The sequence below is a fragment of the Sphaerodactylus townsendi genome, unplaced genomic scaffold, assembly GCF_021028975.2.
Source record: "Sphaerodactylus townsendi isolate TG3544 unplaced genomic scaffold, MPM_Stown_v2.3 scaffold_32, whole genome shotgun sequence".
In the NCBI taxonomy this organism is placed as follows: Eukaryota; Metazoa; Chordata; class Lepidosauria; order Squamata; family Sphaerodactylidae; genus Sphaerodactylus; species Sphaerodactylus townsendi.
Window position 1 is genome coordinate 218,091 of NW_025950495.1, and position 16,925 is coordinate 235,015.

The following is a 16,925-nucleotide window of genomic DNA, read 5'->3' on the forward strand; positions in this document are numbered from 1 at the left end:
AAACCATTCTATGCTAGCGTTGTTGGAAACATTCATTTGTTTTGAAGAATTCATAACAAAAAGATTCCCTCGTGTGAAGAATCCTCCCACAGTGGAGAATCTCGAATTTCTGCACACTTACTTTGAAGTGTTGCTTATTATTGGCCCTACCTGTTTCTTCTGTGGTATTTTGTGCTTGTAAATTTCAGTCTATTTCGTTTGCTATTTGTATGCTGTCATTTTGTTTGACTTGTGTTGTGCTTTTGTATTTGGATATATGTGTTCCTCCTGACTCATTATATGTTGATACAGTGTGGTTGGTTTTTTGTCATCGGTAGTAATTGCTGTTTTCCACCACATCGTTCTCTTTTGTTTCCTTTCAAGTTGCTGCAGGCCAGGGGCCACAGAAGCAAGAGGTAAAAAAATTCCATAATAACAATCCCCCTCCCCTTGCCGCTCTCAAATCTCTCCTTAATCAGTGAGTCAAAGTTTGGACCGGTTGGAGGGGCACAAGATGCAGTAGACTTTTTAAAGTTATGCTAGTCCTGAACTGGTCAGTGCTGGAATGGGAAGAAGGTGGGATACGCATGCAATGAAATAAACAAAGCATAGAGCTTAATCACATGATGAAAGACGGCGCACAAAGCTGAAGATCTACAACCTTGGAGGAGAACAACAGTCTTTCCTTTTAAGCAACAGGCTGGCCTTTTCAAAATCTACTCTTCTCCTCCACAGTAATTACTTCCAGGGCTGCTCTCATACTACTGGGTCTGCTAAGGCAGGCAAGTTGGGAGGATTCCAGGGAGCGAAAATAAGCTTAGCGGAAACGACAGCTGACTGGTCTTCCTGTCACCCATCTATCTGGCTCCAAGCCTGTACAGAGGAGGGGGGCTTCGAGTACCCACGTTTTACTACTGGATCTGCTCCCATGCTTTTAACAGCCACCTGTCACATAAAAATGGAGCAAGTTAAACTTTTACAGGAGACAAATGGTGCGGAAAACCCCAGCTTCTGCATTCTTCCATATCAGACTGTTGCTAAAGGCAAAAAAAGCAGGTATGGGGACAACCCTTGAGAGCAGGTAGTGACTGCACAAGTCACTAGTTGGCAAGCATATAATTCTTATTAGGTAACGTGAGAGCAGTGGGGTGTAGTGGTTAGGGTGTTGCACTAGGACCTGGGAAACCCAGGTTCAAATTCCCACTTGCCCCATGGAAGCTTGCTGGGGGACCCTGGGCCAGTCACACACTCCAGGCCCTGACCCTGGCTAGTATTTGGGTGGGAGGCTTCCAAGGAATACCAAGGTGGTGATGCTAGGCAGGCAATGACAAACCACCTCTGAACATTGCTTTAAAAACCCTGTGGGGTTGCCATCAGTCAGATATTTGAACCTGGGTCTCCTAAACCCTAGACCAACACTTTAACCACTACACCACGCTAGCTAGCTTTGGTGTTGTCAAGTGTAGGCAGTCGTAGCCTACAGAAGGCCTGCGACCTGAGCCAAGGAGCTGCCACATTTTAATTCCACCTCACTATCAGTTTACCCACTCCCAGCCTCAACTGGCTGTTGTTTTAAGGATTACTGAACAAAATACATCCTCCTGAAATACATTCCATGCATCAAAATATTAAATGAGTTACACCAAAGTAGGTTTGCTCACACCAATCATCACAAGCAACACAGCTCAAGACTCTTCCAAGCCAAACTGCAATGATGAACTGTTCATTTGCATACCTTAAATGCAATTACCTAAGGAACATAAAATATACATCCAACGCATTAGTATCCTCATGGGTACAACTGTACATGTATATACTGCAGACTGTAGTTAAATACCTAGTAGCTGTCAACCTTTCATATCTCATATGTCTCACTAATCATTCAAAGAACCTGGGTCCCACCATGATATAAACAAAAACCCACTTTTAAAAAGAAGGATTTATACATTTACAAGCATTCTGTCATTATTGGCAGCATACCAAAAAAGGCCCCCGATGAATAATTCATGAAAGATAGGGTGGGTAAGAAATGACACATCTCACTTGCAGGTGAGGGAGAGCAATTTCTTTGGGACCATAATGAAAAACCAGCATCCCACCTATCGGTACCAGCTCTTGGCTAGCAACCTCAGGAAACTGGGGGTGGGGTGGAGATTCACTCAAGTGATATTCTGTGATGTCCAACCATAACCCAAAATTCTATGGGGGAATCCTAGAGTGTCCCACGATATCGTGACATCACTTCCAATTACACAGACAGAAGTGACATCATGACATTGAAGGACAACCACCCCGCATTCCCCTATCAAGTGGCAACAAGGGACCAAGGTCAAGGCAAGAGGTGGTCTGCTTTGGGCTCCCTAGTCCCACCTTCTGCACCCTGCTAGTAGAACAAATACCTTTGGTTGAGAACCACTAATGGAACCAAAGTGGTCCATATGTTCCAACAGAAAATAGTTGGGTTGGGTCAACAGCTGATCCTGACACTGAAGGAAGATCCACATATAACATGTAATTCTGTGACTGATTATGTTCCCCAACTTTTATTTAAAATAAACACATTGCAACTGTGATTTAAAGGGGAAGCCCAGTGAGGGGGAGACTATTTCACACTTTTATCTCATATCAGCTTCCTGTTTATTACTGTTAAGCGTGATTTATAATTATTTTAACTGTAGTTATCATTTATAATAATCCTTTGGGCCACTGGTTGTAAGCACTGCGAGACACATGTTTTCAAAGAAAACAAACATTAAGGCATCACACTGAGCAGCAACTTCCACTTTGCACACAGCAGCTGCTAATGTTTATTTTGAATTGTGACGACAGTGTTCAAGGACTACTGTGTTTTTTTAAATATTGCTTTACCAAAATCTCCTTTGTGGTTTTCAGATCAATGGAGGACACAGCTATTGTAAAGCATTTGCCTTCAGCAGGAAGAGGTATCAGGCCGTGATTCCTTTTATAAGAACTGAGATATTTACAAGCACGTTCCTACTTTCATCAATGAAACGTTGGAGCATATACACAAAGATTTATTTCCTTAATGAATACAACGTTTTGCAGAATATTCAGCACTACTGACCCAACGGCTCATGGACATTTTGTACTATGTAGTACGTGTGAGTGAGAAGTACCATAAGTTGACTTCTGGCAACCCAGTAGCATTTTCAAGGCAAGAGGCTAACAGAGGTGGTTTGCCATTTCCTTCCTCTGCATAACAACCCTAGTATTAGGGTGTTGTGGGTCTTCCAGGTTGTATGGCTGTGTTCCAGTAACATTTTCTCCTGAATCCTCTGAAGATGCCAGCCACAGCTGCAGGCGAAATGCCGGAGAAAATGCTACTGGAACACAACCATACAACCCGAAAAACCCACAACACCCTAGTGATTCCTGCCATGAAAGCCTTCGACAATCATAGTATTTCTTGGTGATCTCCAATTCAAATACTACCTTGGGCTGACCCTGCTTAGCTCCTGAGCACCATGCCAACCCAAATTTGCTATGAAGCCACCCAGTACCTCCTCTTCCAGCTCACTTTGTTCCTCTCCTTCTCCCTTTTGGCCTTGCAACACCTTCAAGAAACAGCTTGAGAACCACTAAGTTAGAACATTTATTGAAGAAAAATGGTGAATAGAAGTAGTGAAAACTAGAAGCCTTCCACCCCTGGCTACAGTTTGGCTCTCTATTATCTGTTACAAATTCAAAGTCATAAAAATAGATAAAAATAATACTTTTCATTACTTGGAATTGTTTCTCTGCAGAGCACCAAGGTCTCTTTGAGGTTGGGAAAACACTGTGTAACTTTAATTCAGCCTTCTTCACTTTTCATGCCACTGTTTTCCATGGGAAATGGCAGTGTTCTCTGAAGACCTTAATTTTCTTCTTACAGTTTGAATCTCACCACAGTCATGAACTCCATTTGTGGCACCCGGCAAGTTCTCCCTAAGCTGCAGCATTCCCCACCCCCACCACACACACACAAAATATATGATGATGATAATAAAACCTGCAAAACTTAGAGTCCTTGTAAGGGCAATGCAACTGAAGTACTTTAAAAACTTTAAGGATTAGGGATCTGTACACATGTCTTTCACAGAGTCCTCTCTGTTCCTCCAAGTGGATATTCACCAGCTACACGTTTTTCCAGTCAACAACAGGATGAATCCATCTGCATTCGCATTGATTTTCAAGAGCAAAAAAGAAAAAGTTCAAACTTCAAAAATATGGTTTAAGTCAAACTCTGGAACACTACCAAATTTGTGACTGGTGTGAAATTTCAAAATGACTCCATGCCAAACCCAACTTAACCACATTATCTTCTCCTTCCACAAGCCCATATACACACAATCGCAACAGAGTGCCTACATATCATTGGATGAAGAGTAAGGCTGGAGTTGTGGTTTACTGGTATAGCACATGGTTTTCATACAGAACATATTAAGCCCAACGTAAATGATCTCAAGTTCTAGGAATGGAAAAAGACTCCTCTCCACTTGACATCCTGTAAAGTCATTGCAAGAGTAGGTAGATGATTCAGTGAACACGAAACTAAGCTAGATAGTCCAACCATCTGACTCTCAGTATAAGGCAGATTCATGAGTTCCTTCCTCTTTCTTTCACCTGCTTTGTCTTAAGAAATTATACACATTTCACCACAGCATTTCTCAAACTGAAATCCAGGCTACCTTGGAAGTCCATGAGGGTACTTTGAATCTTTTGAACAGACAGAGACCTCTTCACAGCCACCCAAATAATTTGCAAAATGAATCATCTCAGTTTTCAACAGAAAAAAGACAGGAACTCGCCACCCTCACAAAAAGAATAAAACTGGATTTCCTGTCTTTGGGAAGGTGGGAGCTCATAGAATTGCCACCACCTGTATTCACCTAGCTTCCACGTATTTCACTGAGAACACTAGCCAGAAAATGTCCCAATTGGCAACTGGAAGCCAATAGCTCAGTCCTAAATAACTCTTGTTGGTTGATCAAGGCCAATATAAGGCAAGATGCAACACTATAGATTAGGGATGAGAAAGAACAGGTATCCTAAGAAACCACGGAAGGACCTCAAGTGGTGTAGACATTTCACGAATCTGAAAAGAAGGAAAATGAAAAGAATGAGGGGAAATGTTGAACTGGAAGTCCAAACGGTAGAACCGCCATCATTTTTGTAGTAGATGGGTTTTTGTGGTCAAAATTGTTTTTGTTTCTGTTCTGAGCATTGAGTCATACATTGTAAACGATGCAGGATTTGGTAAGATCTTAGATGGCTGTTTAGATCATATCTATGCAGATGGGGGCTATTGTCAGGGACAGAGCAGGAGTGGGAGGGTATGAGAACAGATTGGGAATGTAGAGCAGACACCCTCCAGCATAGATGTTGGTTCTGCACAAATTTTGCTTGGACTTTCCTTCCCCCCCCACCCCCACCCCTATTTAGTTGTTGTTTTAGTGTGTAGGTCTTGCTTAGACAACTATTTTCCTTATTTTGTTGCGGTTTTCTTCTCTGTCACTGATATGCAAGTTATGTACAGATAATTCCCACCACCACCCTCCGTTTTTTTCTCCTTTTTTCTTTTTTCCCCCCAACTTTGGCTACCTCCCCTTGTCAAGTATTCACTTTTTCTGTAGCAGGTACATCTACCAGCTACTCCCTTATGGGATGGGATGATTAAAGATTGGGGGGGAAGGGGGTTGTTTCTGAATGTGGTTATATCTCTAGGGCAGTCATGGGATTCAGCCGGTTCACACCACTTCAGCAGAACCGGTTGTTAAAATGGCACTTGTAAACAACCAGTTGTTAAATTATTTGAATCCCACCACCGGAACCGTTTGTTAATCTATTTGAATTCCACCACTGCTCTAGGGTTATTATTTTCTGTCTGCGGGGGAGCATGGTGTGTGTGCTGGATGGTATGGTGGAGTCTGAGGCTGGGAAAGGGGGGAGAGGGTATAGCTAGGGGAATGAGATTTTGGAGTTGCTGCCTATTTAGAATTTTAGTAGGTCCAGCTCTATCGTCTATTGTTTGTTTGTTTGGGTTTTTTTGCCATTCTTAGAAAGCTTATTGGCTTTGAATATTATGGTTGTTATTATTTTGTATCATAACCCTGTTTTGCCCCCCCGACTGTATTTTATTCTTTGATCATGAATATATTTTAAATAAATTTTTAAACTTTTTTTAAAAAACAAACATCTTGTTGGCTGAGTAGTTCACCAGAGATATACAGTCATCATAATTACTCCCAGTATAAAACTGAGCTGGTTTTCACATTATTTTCCAGTGCAAAAGGTTTCAGTGTAAACAAGAGACATACCAATCTGTATTCACAGACAATAACAGCGGTTGACACCTAAATGCTAAAAGTTCCCACTTTGTGTGATGCTGATTGTTTTCTATGAACTGCTCTGAATATTTTTTCATGCCTCTTCCACATGTGTTCAGTCAGCCTCGAGCTTCCAGTTATCAACCAGTAAGTACATTTATTGCTGCCTCTAGTTCACAATCCCTTCTAATCAAGGAGTGAGACTGGTTACAACTTGGGTTTTGAGTTATGGCCCCACAACTATCCACTAAGTCAGCTATCCACTGAGATCTGATCTTGTAGACCATGTATAGAATCCTTTTTTTTTCCTAGCTAAAACTGGCTTTTGAAGTTATCTGACAAGGTTCTTGGATGATTTGAAGGATGTAGCGGACAGAAGTCTCCACAAGACATACGCAGCTTGACATGGACTTTGGAAAAGGGCTGTCTGGCATGCAGTACATGCTGACAAGAAAGTATGGGAGGGGTCCTTGAAAACTTATAAATCAAAACAGCAAATACTCAACTTGGTAGTACAGTCTGAGAAAGTTCGGTTCAACCTTAGTGCACAATCCTGCTCTGGTGCTCCCCATGTGATGCTGAGTCCCTGGTCACCATTCTTTCATTTGACATTATACATGTACACAAAATCACGAGAAGCCAACTAGACCATCAACTACCATAATAATCTTTAAGGGCACAACGTGTATGGTCGCCAACAGAAGTGAAAGTGGAGTGGTTCCTCACTACAGATATGGGGTGGGGGGAGAAAAATTTAGGGAAGGACATTTTTCCTGGTAACCTTTTTCCAGTTTCTTCGTTAGAAAATTTGAAGAGCATAGGAAAAATATACTATTTTTTTCCATTTTTGAAAGAATGCAATGCTTTTTATGAAGAGTCATTATCTACTCATAATGAAAAAAATCACGCACAACAATCTACAGGATTAGAAAATGATAATTTCCATGTATACTGTAGACATATGCAACATATTTTAATAATTTGTTTACTGTTTAAGTGTAAATAATGTTGACAGCAATTAACAAGCTATAATGTGTTTGATGATTATATATCTTTACAGTTAAGTGTCTTCAATGTTATAAAAACTTGATATCCGGATACGCTGTCAATCCTATTGTTCACTGTATGACACTTTTTCAGTTGAAATGATGCACTTACTTTTGTTTACCACAAAGTTTATTTTCTAATTTCAATTTTTTTGCAACTTGAGAGGTAAAAAATAACAGTTGTGCTAAGGCGAACAAGAAGTAATGCATGTGCTACCTCAAATATTAGATATAGTTTAAATAGTTCCAGTCATGAAAACCTTTGACAATACCTTTGCAATCTTTCCTGTTGAAAACGAAGACATTTATATGTTTAAATTACATAAATATGCCAATAGTGCCATTTTGTACTAAGATATAAATTGTCCTTTTTATGTTGCTAATGCAGAAAAATAAGTTTATTCTCAATACTTAAGTACTACATATTTTAATTTTTCTAAGGATTTCTATTTTTCAGGGAGGGGGTGTGTGTTACAGGTTCAAAATCTGGAAATTTTACATCCCTTTTCGAAATCCAGCAGTGTAATTTAGAATGATGCTGATCTAGAGCCATATGAAAACTTAAGTGAATAATTCAGCTTGGCAAAATTTGGAGCAGCCTTGCCTATGATCCCACGTACTGAGAAACATAGGAACAAAGCTTGTTGAGTTTTATTGCCACAAACAAAACCAAACTAAACAAACGAAGTGACACACTGCCCATTTCAGTTTTATTTTACTGGGAAAAGCAACCAGCATCAAAGGCAACAATGCCCCCAGGATGTCATCCCATCTGCACCAGGCACGCCAACACCTTTAATTTTGTATTCAGCAGCTAATTCAAAGACCAAAATACACAATTAAAAATTTACAAGTTAGCAAACACAGCAATTGCTCTCCCTATAATTAGGGAAATAGTTTACAATCAAGGCACAAGAGATACTGATGTGCTTGTGACTTGAGAAATTTCTTCTCACCCCATCCCATTTCCTCTAGGAAGAAAATGCATCATTTATTTTGCACACTTTTCTATCCATGTCTATTATACACTTGGGAAAATGAGGGAGGAAAACAAACATTCTTCTTCCATTCATCAGTCAGAATGCTACTAGCCAATTGCTCTGACCTCTATTCTTTACAAAACTGGACAATAATGCACTGGCAAACAAATTTCATTTATTAATTTCTGCCATGGCAACTTTCAATGCAGTGGCCCCTTCCGGACAGCAAATGTATAGCAAGTTGCAGTCAGGATACAGCAAATGTATAGTAGGTTGCAGTCATGCAGGCTGCAATAAGAGCCCATGGAAACAATCGGGGGTGCTGCCATGCCTTCGCACGGAGATGCATCTCTTTTTTTAATTTTACTTCCAACCCATGTGTAGCTACGCAGAAATGCACACACCTCACAGCCATGCTGATGTCTCATGATACAACCATCTGCACCTGCGTTGCTACGCAGATGTAAACCGCAAAAAAAATTAAAAAGGAAAATGGAGGCTAATAAAGCGCCTCCTGCCTGGCCGTTGGCTTGCAAGTGGCTGCAACCTGGGATTTTTCAAAAGACTTGCAAATAGTGCAATCTCAAAAAAAAAAAACAGGTTTGGGAGAAATAACATGGGGCAGGCTCATTTTAGGGACAGGATTTGTGCAAAGTTCCCCCCAAAACAGTTTTTTTACCGGCCTTAATCTGCGTTTATTGGCCTGTGAGGAACGGGCCAGTGTTCAATCACATGAGGGGTTTTTTTGGATTCATTAGTAATATTGATCTGCTCTGGATTCTGAGGTTGGAAGATGAACTGTACTACTTCAGACAGTAAGAAGTTGGAATATTCATTTTTAGATGTTTCCCTCATGTACTGCAATGTTTGAAAAAATGGAGAAAAACAAAAAAAAATATTCCATACATCTTATAAATTGAAAAAAATATCATTCCAGAATGAAAGGTTTCAGACTGGTTCTTTGCAGGCTATTTACAACAGATTGAAAAAGAAACTCTAGAAACATACAGCAGGAGAGAGGGTTCGAGCAGAAATTATAAGTAGGAGAATGGGGCTTTTTTATCTACACTAGAGTGCCTTGATTTTTGTGTGTGAATTGTGTTGGTTAGATGTATATGGTAGTAACAGTGCCGATTCCTCCCTTCCCCCACTAAGTGTATGGGATGCTGATGAAATGCTGAATTTCTACCCAGTCTTGCCAACTGAATTATTTGGCCTGGCATCGTAATGCTTTCCTTAAGAAGACAAATCCCACCCCTTGAATAGCATTCTTTCATTTAAAATCCTGACTATACTCTCAACATGGAAATGAAAAGCCAGGGTAGTAAAAACACAGAGGCAGCCGTAACATGAGGTCAAGAGAAGCAGCCACTTCCAGAAATATTTCATTTTGCCTCCTTCAATTACATCCTGTCTAGACTTCTGCCATATCACTGAAAACTCAAATGATATGGTCAAATGATATGGTACTGGGTTACCTGAGAGGGCAGGGTGTAGTTGATGCTTTAGAAAAGACCTTCCTATCTTTAAAGAATGGGGGGGCAAAACCCCACTTCTACCTCTCCCAATTCTATCAAATAGCCTACATGTAGCACACATGAGATCACTATTAGCTGTTATGAACTGAGTATGAAACTCACCCACCAATGTAATAATGTATTGACTTTAGTTTATGAGTGACTAGTAATCAGCTGGAGAAGATAGCCAATGTGCATTTTATTTCCTCTGCCCAGCTCTAGAGAGTTTTCATCTGGTAACAATTGACCTGGAAAGTTTCAGGGTCAGATGGTCTGCATGATGGTGATAGGAGGCAATAACTCTATGGAGATGGCTTCAAGAGGAGAACATTCCATCACCTCCAAGGCCAAAATAATCCATCAGAAGTAATGAATGTTTATACTTTCCATGAGGTCCACCTTGTGACATCTACTCTGCCCTAAGTGAAACCAGATACTGTATCTCTCTGTGCTTCTTCCATGATGCGGGAGAATTCACAGACAGGTGACTGCCACCATGCCATTCTTTGACTTGCTTGTGCCTTATGCAGAGGCGGAGCTGCAGTGGGGACATTCTGGGTGGCTCACCCCAGGTGCCACCATTGCAGTCACGTGCCAGGGGCAGGGCAGGGGGCCTGTCGGTGGTGGGGCTTTTCAGGGCAGGGAGGGGGCGTGAGGGCAGTTCTTGTCCCAGGCGCCATTTCCCCTCCCTTCATCACTGGCTTTATGTGTAAACTCAACCACGTGGTACAGCACATTGACTACTAAATACAGCTCTGTATATTGATCAGTGTAGTTAGAACAATTATCAGTGGCTATAAATGCACCAGAAATTATCACAACTTAAGTGTTCAAATACCCCTGACCATATTACTTGCATTATGTCTGAGCAACTTCAAAGGAATCTTCATTCTGTGCATATGTTTAAGTTCTGAATACCAACTTTGAAGAACAATCCTGGGCAGAGCTACTCTAGTCACAGCCCACTTAGATTTTGCTTAGCTTAGATTGGAGTAACTCTGAACAGGACTGCAGTGTGGGAACGATCTTCACTTGGGACTTGCACATATAAACAAATTATGTCTAGAATAGATCCAGGCAAGCCCTTTACCCGCAATGTGAATTTCCTCTGTGAGTACATATATATATATATCTTGTACAATTATCCAAACACTGACATAGTATCTGCCTAAAAGGTGTTGGCGTGGGAGCTTTTCCTGCTTCCTGCTTTGTACCCTATTAACCAGAAACCTGCGTAAACTCAGAGCCATTTAGATGTTATTACGGCTATTAGGCAGAGGATTAATTACAAGTGGTTTCTGCGTGGTTTGAAGAACATTTAGGTGACCCATCTACATCAACAGGGCTAAGTCAAGGGGGATCTCCCAAATGGAATCAACACCATACTAGCAAAGGTCCACACAACAAGGCCTCAGTCATGCGCTTGAATCATTTAAACCATTTCCAAGACAAGTGAGTCACTGGCTCCCACACAGCTCAAAAGTGCCTTGGATTCACACAGTGTGTTGGATCCATGATGAAATGAGTTCCATTCACAGATTGTGATTTTCCCACATCTCCCGTCCCATTGTGGCCCACAATGCCCCCCCCCCCCAAATCTTGTTCATGGGAGAAGTGGGAAAGTTTGCTCAAATTGGGTTAGATCTGAAAAAAATGAGTGGAAGGAAAATAGCCACTAGCACTGTTACCTCGACATTTGTGGTGCAAGGGGTTACGCAGTACTATAATAGGGCAGTTCTAAAGCAAGTGTGCAGAAGGGCATCTCTGGATTAGTTTCAGTTCTTTCACACTGTGAATGCAATGATTTGCAACATTATTTTATAATTACTTTGTAATGTATCATGGATGTCCAAACAAAAATACTTGTCAAAGTCAAGCATAAACTGTCATCTGAATTATATTCATTGCATTTGCATATCAGGACTGGTGAACAGTCTTGGCTGCAACCAAAGCACTTTGAAAATCACACACTCCCAATAAATCCAGGTTGGCTCTTATGACTCTCTACCATTATGCCCACCTTTTGATAGGTCTTTTTTTTTAATGGGAGAAAAACTTTCTTTCACCGAGACTTCCAGTGGAGGTATTCACTCTCCATTGGAGGAAGACTTGACAATTGGGCTTGGTGAGACAATTTAGTGGCAGTCATAAAATTCAAATCACTGATTTTTCTGTACATCCACATTTATCACGGACTTGTTCATCAAAACGGTTTTGTAGCATGAGCTTGAACTGCACTAGGCAAAGAGGCTCAGGTCTGGTTCAATGGCTGAGTGGCCAAACCACTGCTTATGCTAGCCAATAGGACGAACCACTATACCACCCTGGCCCTTATTTTAACTCAGAATATGGTTCAATGTTCCAGCAAACAAAATCACATAAGGGCTAGACTGTTGCACTATGGGAGTTCTGTTACCCCACACATACCTGGATCACCCAGTAGCAGCCAAAGAATTATCTCCTGGAGAAACGGCGTAGGAGGTTAAGAGCTCGTGTATCTAATCTGGAGGAACCGGGTTTGATTCCCCGCTCTGCCACCTGAGCTGTGGAGGCTTATCTGGGGAATTCAGGTTAGCCTGTGCACTCCCACACACGCCAGCTGGGTGACCTTGGGCTAGTCACAGCTTCTCAGAGCTCTCTCAGCCCCACCTACCTCACAGGGTGTTTGTTGTGAGGGGGGAAGGGCAAGGAGATTGTAAGCCCCTTTGAGTCTCCTGCAGGAGAGAAAGGGGGGATATAAATCCAAACTCTTCTTCTTCTTCTCTGTCATTACAGAATGCAAATGTCATTCCTTCATACACAAACTACTGAATACATACAAACATAAGTTCTGACTGCAAAAAAATCAATTAATAAAATCAGTTACTGAATAACTGATTGAATAAAATCAATTACTGCTGTTTCTGGAGTAAAAGTTGTTTAACGTTTTAAGAGGACTAATCAAAACACAACACGGAGAGTCAGCTTCACTCCCCAGGTTGTGGCGTGACGTTTGATTCAAAAATTTGTGATGTACACTGTGAACCTGAGCTGGCCCTAATGAAAAATATTTCCCTGATGAAGTATAAACAGCTCTTATCTTTGGCGGAAGGGGACGGTATTCATTCAGGGTTTTATTTTGTTTAATTTATGATAATTAGTAAACTACCTTAAGCCAAGAAGAAAAGCGGGACGTAAGTATTTAAATAAACTAAATAGATAAAAACACTATTGCTGCTAGAGATTTTTTCCCTACTACATAAGAATATTTACCTGCAATTTCACACCCTTTCTATTTCATTAGTAAATATTCATTCAAGCATGCACCTCGACTTCCTCTCCCATCACAACATTTCAGTTTCTAAGAATGGTCAGTTGCAAAGAATTGAAGCTCACTGCAGCTGTTGCAAGAGAAGTGGCAGGGATGTTTGGCTGGGGGAAGGGGAATGAACTCACCCAGAGCCAAAGAACAGTAAAAATAAAAGTCTTTGGAAGGGGAAGAAGACTTGGGAAGAAGAATGCTGAGGACTTAGAAAGCAGGACAGTGAGGAAACATCTCACCATAAGCCTTGAAACCAGAGGATTGTGTACTTTTTTGCAGGGAAGCACTATATTTTACATACGGATTCAAAATAATTAGTCAAATCTATATGTGTACAATAGTATGTACTTTCACACTGCACTGTTAAGTGCCAAACTTTGTTCTAAGAAAATGGTCCATAATCAGTATATATGTGTATATATGTGACTTACGGCAACCCCATAGAATTTTCAAGGAAAATAATGTGTTTTCAAACCACTTTCACAACTGCTTGCAAGTGGATTTTGCCATTCCGCACAGCTTCAAAGAGCATTGAAAGCAGTTTGAAAGTGCATTATTCTGCATGTGCAGAATGAGCCAGAGGTTCAGAGGTGTTTTGCCATTGCCTGCCTCTGCGAGGACTGACAGAGTTCTGAGAGAACTGTGGTTGGCCCAAGGTCACCCAGTAGGCTTCATGTGGAAGCGTGGGGAATCAAACCTGGGAATCTGTGGCTCTTAACCACTACACTATGCCAGCTCTTATACTCACTATACATCATTCAAAGTAGGCAAACTGATGCTAGTCTAAAACTAGCAACTGTCTATTTACCTTAACCCCCACCATGCACAATATGGTTACAAAAATAATACTAATGCATCCAACAGCTTATTTAGATAATGCCCAGAAAACACTTAGAAGTATAATGTAATGCACAATCCACAAAGCATTTTTCAATGGGCTCGTGCAGAAGTAACGATTTCCCTTTGCTTGAGTATCAGATTTGTCTATTCCCCACTCTAACACCCTCCATGATATTCAACATTCCCCATCCAAGCTCTCTGTTCACAATCCCAATTTGTACTTCTTGCAGCAAATCCAAAATCTACCAGGCTTTCAACAAAATTAGCCTATTAAATCAAGTGTGTACAAACAAGAATTGGCTACTTTTTAACTTCCGATTGCCAAACATCAGGATTTTCACAATCAAGCCTTGAACGCCAAACAGTCATCTCATGTGTAAAACATGTGGAACCCTAAGATCTCAATCATGCATATATTTACAACACTTTCATGCCATGCCACCTCACAACCAAAGCTCACAGTGTTTCAAATAAAGAAAATAAAAAGGGAAGCCTTTTCAGATATTATCAGAGCATAAGAGCAGCCGTGGCAGATCAGACCAGTGGTCCATCTAGTTCACGGTCATGTTCTTCGATTGATGGCCAATCAGATCCCACAGGGCATCTCACAATTGAGGCCCACAGGCAACAGGCAACCAGCTGCTTTCCAGCATCTGACCATCCAGAGCAGAATTACCTCATAGTTCCCATTTGGCGATCATAGCCAATAACCAAAAACAAACCTGACTTCTACAAGCCTGTCAAACTCCTCTCCCCTTAATCTAACAGTGCAATCCAGCACTGAGGCGGACGGGGATGGGGCCACTTGAGCACTGATCTGCCCACTCCACAGGGCTTTCCCACAGCCCAGGAAGCCTGAAAAAGTTTTCTGTTTTTTTTTTAAAAAAAAAAACCTCCAACTCCCCCATAGGAGAGAATAGAGATATGCCACGAAAATTGTGGCACATCTCCACCAGCAACTCCGCCAGTATGGAGGGCCTAGAGGGGTTTGGATTCCAACTTAGGTCAGCCTGGAGTCCCTACAGCCATGTCAATGTCTACAATACGACCATCTGCACCTGCAAAGCTACGCAGAAGCAAACCACAGTTTTTTTAAAAAAAGACAACGGAGGTGAATAAAGCACCTCCTGCCCAGTCCTTTGCTCCTGAGCAGCTGCGACTCGGGATTTTTGAAAAGAACAGCTCGTTTAGCTTTTTTTAAAAAAAAAAAACTGTTTTGGGGACAATAACACGGGACAGACTCATTTTGGGGGAAGGATCTGTGCGAAGTCCACACACACCCCCCCCAAAAAAAACAGGGTTTTAAGAGTCCTACAGTCATGTTTATTGGCCTGTGCGGAAGGGGCCCTTGCCTGAGCACCAAGCCTCATTCACACATTGCACAACAGCAACCCAACTTTGCTACCATCTGCAGAATGCCAATCCCTAACAAGCACACTCATAGAAAGTCACTTCACAGCATCCACTTACAAAATCCTAAGAAGGTGCCAAAAACTCTTGTAGGACTGCACATAAAAACCTCAAGGTGCTACAAAGATAAGGGCCCACCAAAGCTTTCCAAAAGACCAGAAATGCTTACAGTGTGCAGTGCAACCCCAGTCTAACATGAGATGTTGGGGAGGAAAGGTAGGTAGCCAGCCAGTTCTGTCACTGCAACTTCAGAGCCAGCTTGGGGCAGAGACCTAAGCGCTGGCCATCACCGTGTGCTCCCATTCACACAACCCCTTCGCAGAGCACGGCCAGTCCGAAGACAGACGAGACACACACACCACCTCCTCCATCCCATTATGCCCCGCGATTCCACGGATGGTTCATTCTTTCCCCTACCCCCACCCCCACCCCCACCCCCACGTTGCAGTGGGTAACAGTGACGTTTACCGAGTGAGATCCCCCCCCCTCCAACCCAAATATTTCCGGGACGGAAAGAAAAGAAGGTGCCGCTTGCAACAAGCTCCCACCCAGCGAGCGCCTCTCCATAGGTGCTTGGAGGAAGATTGACTCTGTCCTGGGCGCAATTTGGGGCTGCTCCCACCTACCCCGCGCGCGCCTTTGGGTCCAGGATTGTGACTTGGGGCGGGGGCGGGGGCGTTTTGCAAAGGTGGGGGGAGGAATAAAGAGAAGGGGTTCGACTCAAAGGGAAGATCTGCACGGGGGGAGGGAGGGGGGTCCTTCTCCCTCTGGGACTCACCTGGCCGAGCGGCCTGCAGGCTCAGCGCCCCGAAGAGCACAAGTACCCAAGCGCTACTCGCGGCCCCCGCCATCCCTACCCCCGCGCCAGGATCAGGGCTCAGGGCAAGCGGGCGCTCCAATTATGGCCTCCCAGTGCCGGGAACACCCCCGGGGAGGAGCCGTCTCCTCCCCGCCCGCCGGCGCAAGGGACTGGCATAGTGGAGCCGCCGAGCGGATCCCGGATTCCGCGGAGATCGGACCCGGCCCGGGATTCTCCGTTCTGGTCGCGAGCTGCGGAGGGGGCGTCTGGGATCGGCTCTCCCGTGCAATTGTCATGTGTCGGACGAGGGGGTAGATTTCCCCCAAGCTCGCTTTATTGGAAGGCCTCCTGCAATCCCGGCCACGGGGGAAGGGTTTTGATCCTATTATGATCCTAATAAGGCAGCCGCCGCGTTAGACTGCGAAATTAAATCCGGGGAAACCTTAAAGGCTGGTAAATCTCTTGCAAGATCAGGGTTCATGGGCTTAAGGCCGCTCCGTCAGATGCAGCCCACGAGGATCGACGCCACACTGTTAGCTTTAAGGTGATGCCAATTTCTTTCTTTCCTGCTCCCACTGTTACTAAACAGGGGTCTGAGCTACCTTAAAGACTTTCCGCTTTTCATTCTAACACAAGCATTATTATGTGGATCTAATGGGGTTTGCGCAAGGTAAATGTGTAGACTACAGGGTTGAAGCACTATGAAATACATAAAGTACATAAAGTG

The 16,925-nt window shown here is 42.7% G+C and overlaps 1 protein-coding gene across 2 annotated transcripts in view; it reads right to left on the reverse strand.

Annotated features, from left to right (window-relative positions):
• ADAM9 (ADAM metallopeptidase domain 9) overlaps nt 1–16,538 on the reverse strand; it is a 55,716-nt gene extending 39,178 nt beyond the window's left edge. The window contains exon 1 of one of the 2 annotated variants that reach the window (XM_048482970.1): nt 16,178–16,538. In XM_048482970.1, the coding sequence (XP_048338927.1) occupies nt 16,178–16,250 (73 nt within the window). In that variant the 5' untranslated portion in view covers nt 16,251–16,538. The remainder of the gene's footprint in view (nt 1–16,177) is intronic. The other variant, XM_048482971.1, reaches the window with a different exon arrangement.
• Nucleotides 16,539–16,925: the final 387 nt, after the last annotated feature.